Source organism: Alosa alosa, chromosome 8 (assembly GCF_017589495.1).
Source record: "Alosa alosa isolate M-15738 ecotype Scorff River chromosome 8, AALO_Geno_1.1, whole genome shotgun sequence".
Taxonomy (NCBI): Eukaryota; Metazoa; Chordata; class Actinopteri; order Clupeiformes; family Clupeidae; genus Alosa; species Alosa alosa.
The window spans coordinates 7,677,958-7,685,201 of NC_063196.1; the positions used below are offsets into that span (position 1 = coordinate 7,677,958).

The 7,244-nt window shown below is 42.2% G+C and overlaps 1 protein-coding gene across 1 annotated transcript in view; it reads left to right on the forward strand.

Annotated features, from left to right (window-relative positions):
* The window catches only part of LOC125299176 (MAM domain-containing glycosylphosphatidylinositol anchor protein 2-like), a 214,908-nt gene extending 208,716 nt beyond the window's left edge, over positions 1-6,192 (forward strand). The window contains 1 exon segment of the mRNA XM_048250330.1: positions 1,348-6,192. Within this exon segment, the coding sequence (XP_048106287.1) occupies positions 1,348-1,436 (89 nt within the window). The 3' untranslated portion in view covers positions 1,437-6,192.
* Positions 6,193-7,244: the final 1,052 nt, after the last annotated feature.

Consider the following 7,244-nt stretch of genomic DNA (forward strand, 5'->3'; position numbering starts at 1 on the left):
GGGAGGAGGAGTCCAAGCGCTCGTCTTCATTGTTCCTCCGCGTTCGCCTTTCAATTTGTTTTTCTCATCCGGCCGTCGTCTTTCACTTGGCGTTCCTCATTTCATGCCGGCCTGTCGGAAACAGGTGTGGGCATAGCACAGCGAGGAGCGTTGTCGTCTACAGGCGGGCGGCTGTTCAAAAGGACAGACGGACTCTTAGCTGCCTGAATGCAGCCGGAAATGAAACAGGGGCCCACAGATGTGTACCGCACTTACGCAGGTGCCTCGAGCACCTCAATCAGAAAAGATTAGTGCTCTTGACACAACCCAGTCAAGTTGCTTTCACTGGATTACGTACAGTATGTCAAAATATGCGCAAGACATGGACTTAAGTTTAGAGAACACATTAGCCATTAAAACATAATATGTGCTCAATAAGGTCTCTATTACTGTAAGTGTAATTACAAATTTATGAAATCTTTTTTCAACAATTTCTTATTCTTACTGAATAGGTGATTTATTCTTTGTAAATCCTTAAGAAGAAATGAATTGGCCTTGATCTAAGGTTATTTATATATAGTATGGATTGAAATAGAGACTTTATAACCTTTTAATACATTGCCACATACACCTATTCATACAATGAAGTAGGAGTCTATAAACTCTATTTTATACACATATTCATAATGTATTAATGGTTAACATCTGTTCCCTAAACTTAAGAGTTACCCAAGATGTATTCCACATTAACTATGGTATACTATGGTAAGCTATCCTGATCTAAACTAAGATAATATTTGCATGCACAGTAAGAGAAGGCTGCACATCGCTGCTGACGGGTGGAAACTTTGTATCTCCAAATCCATTCATTTTCAGGAAATTGAAAAAACTTTTATTTTTTTATTTTTTATTTTTTTAAATAATACAACATTGATTCATCAAATATTAATTCAATTGAGATACAAGGTTTCCACCCGACAACAGCGACATGCTGTTCCAAGCTGAAATGACTGTCTGTTGTTGCCTTATATGGTTTGTTAGTTGTTAAGTGTCTTAGATAAGATACTCCAGTAGCCTTTTGATTTGGTTAGCAACATGCTCATAGAGAAACAAATCAATGGATGTTTTTTTTTTACACAAATCAGCTATCCTACACATGGCATGTCAGTTGATGCATTTAACCTTTTTGCTTTCTTTCCTGTCACCTTATCTCTTCGACTTTTCACTCCTACTCTATCCTTCAATTCTGTCCACTCTTTCTCTCTGACCTATTCTTCTTTCCTTCTCTTACTCTATCCTTTACTCTGTCTCTCTTTTTCTCTCTCTCTCTCTCCTCCTTTCTTTCACTATTCACTATCTTTCTCTCAGCTGAAGAGTCCAGGGCTCCTCCCAGGGAAATGCATATATGGCTCCTTCTGGTCACCGTGGCGATGGCCTTGCTGAGGGGTCAGAGGTGACCCTCCCGTGAGGCGAGGCGGAACAGCGCCCCTAGTGGATGGAGTCTGTGTGCATCGGGGACCCTCTCTCTGTAGCCACCAAAGATTCGCGCTTTTGGACATTATCTTGGGAGGACACCACAGTCCTTACTCCATTCACACAAACTCACTCAAGGGAGAAATCAACATAGAAAGTAATAAAGATTTGCTAATGTTTTTTTTTTTTTTTAAGTTCTACTAACTTTTTTGGTCAAAAGCTCCTCTTGGCCCAAATGAGAGGGAGGGCCTCTGTTTGTGTACTTTCAGTCCAACTCAAATACTGCTTGGACTTGTTGGAGGGAGCAATCAGAAAGCAAGGGGGCGATTGCAAAAGCACAAAGCCATGCTTATTGACTACCACATGCCACTGGAGATGAAAAGGTCATTGACCCAAAAAAAAGAAAAGGAAAATGGGGCTACAACTAGACATACTTTTGTTCACAACAGAAACAAACAATGAAGCAATTCTCCGTAATTCCCTCCTTCAGAAAGACACAAAATCACAGCTTTTTTTCACATCCCCATTTCGCCCACCCTCTGCGCGAGTCCTCAGCTGCACACGCTCTCCAAATCCACCTCCACACCCACAACCCCCCCACCCCCATCTCCACCCTACCCCACCTCTTTCCTGACGCCTGTCTATTTTTAGCTTGGTGCTTTTCACTTGAGAAATACAATTAGAGAGAAACCACACCACAAGGAGGAACCACACCACACACATCATCAAAACTTCTCCTACACATGGCATCAACTTCAGTCTGTTTTCCCAATGACCAGCTACCTAGTTATCTTTCTTAACACTGTGCCCGTAAAGCAGAGTGGCCAGTCTGTGGTAAGGTATGGAGAGGAGGTTCTGTAGGGCTCTAGAAGTTTCTAGAATGTTCTCTAGAGTTTTAGAAGTGGAGGGTACTTTGGATGGGTGAGAGAGGGAGAGAGGGCCGCATGAGAAGCAGACGAGAGAGAGAGAGAGAGAGAGAGAGAGAGAGAGAGAGAGAGGGAGAGAGAATGAGAGAGAGTAAGGAAGAGGGAGACAGATGAAGAAAAGAATAGTATGCTATCTTTGTTCCTCTCCTCCTATCTGAAGCCTCCAGGCCTCCAAATCAGCTGTGGAGTCCAAGCCACTTTCTGCCATGAAAACAAAGTGCCTTCAGATTAAAAACCCACAACAAAATTCAAATAAGACCAGTTACCCAACCTGGTCAGCAACCCTAGACAAACAACACACACACCATTTGCAATGTAGATGCTGGCTAGCATGGGCTATTTTCTATCACCCCACCCCTCACTCCCATTAAAAAAATATAGACAATAATAGACAAAAGTGGTATTTGGCACAACCTTAACAGAGGCCGGTAAAACTTGAGACCTAGGATCTAGATGATGTGTGTGTGTGTGTGAGAGAGAGAGAGAAAATGTGTGGTGATGCCATTCCACTCCCCACCAGCAGGGGTCAGTTGTGGGCGAGGGAGGGCAGGTTGGTGGGTGAAGAAGAGAGACTGGAGCACTGATCTAGACCTCCTGGTAACCGGACCTGGGCCACATGAGAGCCAGAACAAGACCATGTCCAGGCGTGGGTTAACTGGAGAGGCCTCTACAGATCACTGAAGCACCCAGCAGAGGAACACAAAGGGCCGTCTTTTCTCTAATCCCATACTTTCAACAGGGGATGAAGAGTGGGTCGTGGAACAAACTGAGAACTGTGACGAAAACAACTCAATACAGGAGTAGAAGAGCAAAAATGAGCAAATGAATGAATCAACAAATGACTCTCTCTCATCAAAGCAGAGACAGGAGAACTCAGCAGGGACGGGAAAGGTGGCTGATGGGAACTCTCCAACATGGCCGCCACCCGTCCCAGGCCTCTGTTGTTTCTATACTATAATTGTGCATTCTGTAAGAATAAGATATTCATAAGTATAATAATATTTTATTACTCTGGTGAGAATGTTTCTCTGCTTTTACACAAACTGTGAAGAGTTAGCAGTGGAAGATCTACCTGAATGCATCCATAACCTTAACCTGTGGGTTTTTCAACAGTGTTGTATAAAAAAAAAAGATGAAGAAACAAATGAGAGCTTAAAGATTTTTTCCATACATTGTTGGTTATGAAAAAAGGCATTTTAAGGACTTATTTCTTATTCCTTTTTGTTTCAGTTGATTTTAAATGTAATGTTTTTCTTGTCTCCCTTGCATTGAACAAATTTCTCAAGCCGAAGGGGAACATAATAAATTGGTTTGGTTAAATGTATAACTTGTAAATGTTGAAGATGTTCTGTCAGTTGAGGTTCAAAAGAGACGAGTAACTGTATGTCTGAGTTGGGGAAGCACAACATGTATGGTTTCACAGCCTCCCATGAAGGATATGCATACACATGAGAACTCCCCCTACATCATTGGCTCTGTCTGACTGTCCAAAACCACCAGACAAGCACCAGCATGGAGTCAAAGTAGACCCAGGCTTTTTAACCCTTAAAATGCCAAGAGTGCTTACCACAGACAAATCAGAAACAGCTTTAGCTTAAGGGTACCTACACAAGGATTTTATAACACATTCAAGAGTAATTAAAAAATACTTCCAAGAAGGTATACAAGTTTATGGATCCTTTATATTGGTATACACAGTAAATATATAGTATTGGCTCTGTGCACTAGGTAACGTCAAACTTCCGCTTTTGTCTTACGGTGGGCAAACCCGTTTCCTGTTCATTGTTATCGCTGTCAAATAGCACCTGAAAATGAGTGGTTTAGTTGTAACAAAATGTGTGCTCAGGCACCGAAAATCCTGCCCTCCTTACTTTGTGCAGCCACGGTGCACGTGGGCTGGCATTTTTAGGAAAAAGGAAGCTTTTATATTGATTTGAAACCAAGCAGAGCACACAGCAGTGCTCCTTAGAGTCGCCCACGGTTTTAAAAGCTTAAAACACTCATTGTGTTTCTTACGTTTTGGTACACCAAAAGCACTCATCTTGAGGTGCATGTTAACAACAGGAAACGGGTTTGCCCACCGTAAGACAAAAGCGGAAGTTACCTAGCTACCTAGTGCACAGAGCACAAGACATATACCTACTGTACAAGATGTATAACAGAAAACATCACAGTGTATTACCGTAAGGGGAAATATAATGCAAGAACTATTTCAACACACTTTTCATCATTCATCACACATAAATTACCCATAACATGTGCAACCCATGTGCCAGTAATTATATTTAATTAAAATAATTTGCATGTATTTACATACATTCTTCATAAACAAATGTGCTGCTTTTTAAGTTCTTATGGAAGTGTCATAAAATCCCAATTTTAGGTATCCTTGAACTGAAATGTTTCCTCTAAAGGTTTCAGTGGTGAATCCAGTACCTATGTCCTTGGAATGTAAAAATACTGAGAAATTTGATCTAAAATATACATTATGTGTTGTCATATTCTTGTTGCCTCTTCAGTGTTTAAGCTTAATTGGTGTGTCGACCACATATTGTACATATACTGGATTATGCAGTGACCTATAGATGCCACAGGGAACAGACAGCCAACATGTAAACAAATATTGTTGACAAAACAGAGCAAAATGGGAGATGGTCATAACAGGACTAGGAGCAACATGTGAAGTCATTGCAACAACCCTTTGAAGCTGTCAGAGGATATATTGTACATACATGCATTATATGCACACACACACACACACACAGACACATACAAACATACATACATACATCATACATACATACATGCATACATAAATACATACATACATTCACATTCATACATACATACATACACATACATACATACATACATATATAGATATCCATGTTTTCAGCAAAGCACACGTCTCAGCAGAGGGATGTCTGTTAGTGTGTTGGTATTTGTGCTTATATGGGGACAAGCCTGTGAGTTCCGCATCACCAGCGCTATGCTTTACCATCTCAGTTTGTTATTTTCACACATTAAATCCCAGGGCAATTAAACCGAGTGCGTGAGGAATTGGGAGTCCAGATAGCAGACTCTGATTTGGTCCGGATCTGGCCCGAGGTTACCTGCCTCCTGGGCAATGAACAGCTGTGGTACTGGCTCAAAACAAATTCCTGAATGTCATCTGTTCACTGTGTTGGATATCATGAAATGTGATTGATACAAACATGAATTTTCTCAATCCCACTCCAGTCAGAGGGGTCCCCTAAGGCCTAAGTCCAGAGAACACACTCTCCCTGAGACGTTCTGTATCCAGCCGCATGGCCTCATGGGAAGGGACAGACAGTGAATGAATGCGCCACAATGCATGCTGGGTAAAGACCTCAGAAGAGTGATGACTTGGTCATGATCTAATTTCAATGTGGCCAATGTCTCGTGAACCAGACATCCCGTTGAACACAATGCTGAATGCAGAGAAACATAACAGTACTTTCAAGGCAACTGGGATTCTTTTAAAGAAGGGCTGTACAACTGGGTGCAATCTTTTTTACAACAATATTTTTGTAATAAATTCCACCTAGCGAAACGTTCATAGTGTTCTACTGACGTCCGTCCTTAGATGTTTGGCAGTGCTGGTGGTTATTGTGCGTCATGTGACCCGGTGGCTTTGGGCCTCCTCCTGTGCTGACCTTCAGTCATTCTGCTCTGTTTTGGCCTCTGCGTGTCATCTGACGTTGTCCACTGTGTTTCTTTCGATTTATCACCCATGTCTTCATGCCATCTCTGCAACTAATGCTGAAATAAAGAAATGGTATTTTACGTCTGACTACTTGTGTGTGTGTATGTGTGTGTGTGTGTGTGTGTGCATGTCTCATGTCTTGGAACACCAGTGCATACAATACTGGTAATCACATGTGGTGAGATTATTGTAACAACAGCAGATGTGAAAGCAGACTTCCGCTGTTTACTCCTTCCAAAAACAAAAACACTCATCAACCTTACAGTAAGCCATTTTCAGAAGGAATTAGCCTGAATGACACAAAAACAAGCACATTCATCTCTCAAGGATGGAGAGAGGCAGGTTAGTCCAGTCTGGCTGGTTGTCCGGTTTGAGACCTCTTGTCTTTATTTGTTGAATACATTGATTTCCACTCATCCATGATTGGCTTGATGTCTGTGGGTGTAGTCTAGTGTGTTTTTGCCCTTTTGATCCCACAGAAGAGCATAGCAGTTCAGCTCAGAGTGCCTGCACTCTCTCCACTCTTAGGTACAAGTTAAACAGATGAGTCTTTCAACACTTTTTTGAAAATCCTAAATGTGTATTTATGGAAGCGTGTGTGTGCGTGACTGTGAGTTAACTAGTGTGTGTGTGTGTGTGTGTGTGTGTGTGTGTGTGTGTGTGTGTGTGTGTGTGTGTGTGTGTGTGTGTGTGTGAGTGAGAGAGTTTGTGTGTATGGAGAGCTGGATCCCCATCCTGCCATGAAGTATTATGCTGTTTAATGGCCACGTGAGCAGCAAAGTTGTTGTAGCTGGAAGCAAGTGAGAGGAAGAGAGAGAGAGAGAGAGAGAGAGTGCTTGTGCTCCATGCTCCATGGGTTGCAGACCTCTGGGACACAGTAAGTTGTTTTATTGTTTGATGAGATACTGGTCTTTGTCAGCCATCTCCCACTGCCCTCTGGCTATAGTCTCCTCTCTCTGTCTCTCTCTCTCTCTGTGTGTGTGTGTGTGTCCCTCTCTTTCTCTTTCTCTCTCTCTCTCTCTCTCTCTCTCTCTCTCTCTGTGTGTGTGTGTGTGTGGTGTGTGTGTGTGTGTTTGTGTGTGTGTGTGTCAAGGCTCTGGTATGGTCCTGCGTCACATTTGCGCATTTTTGCCGTGGAC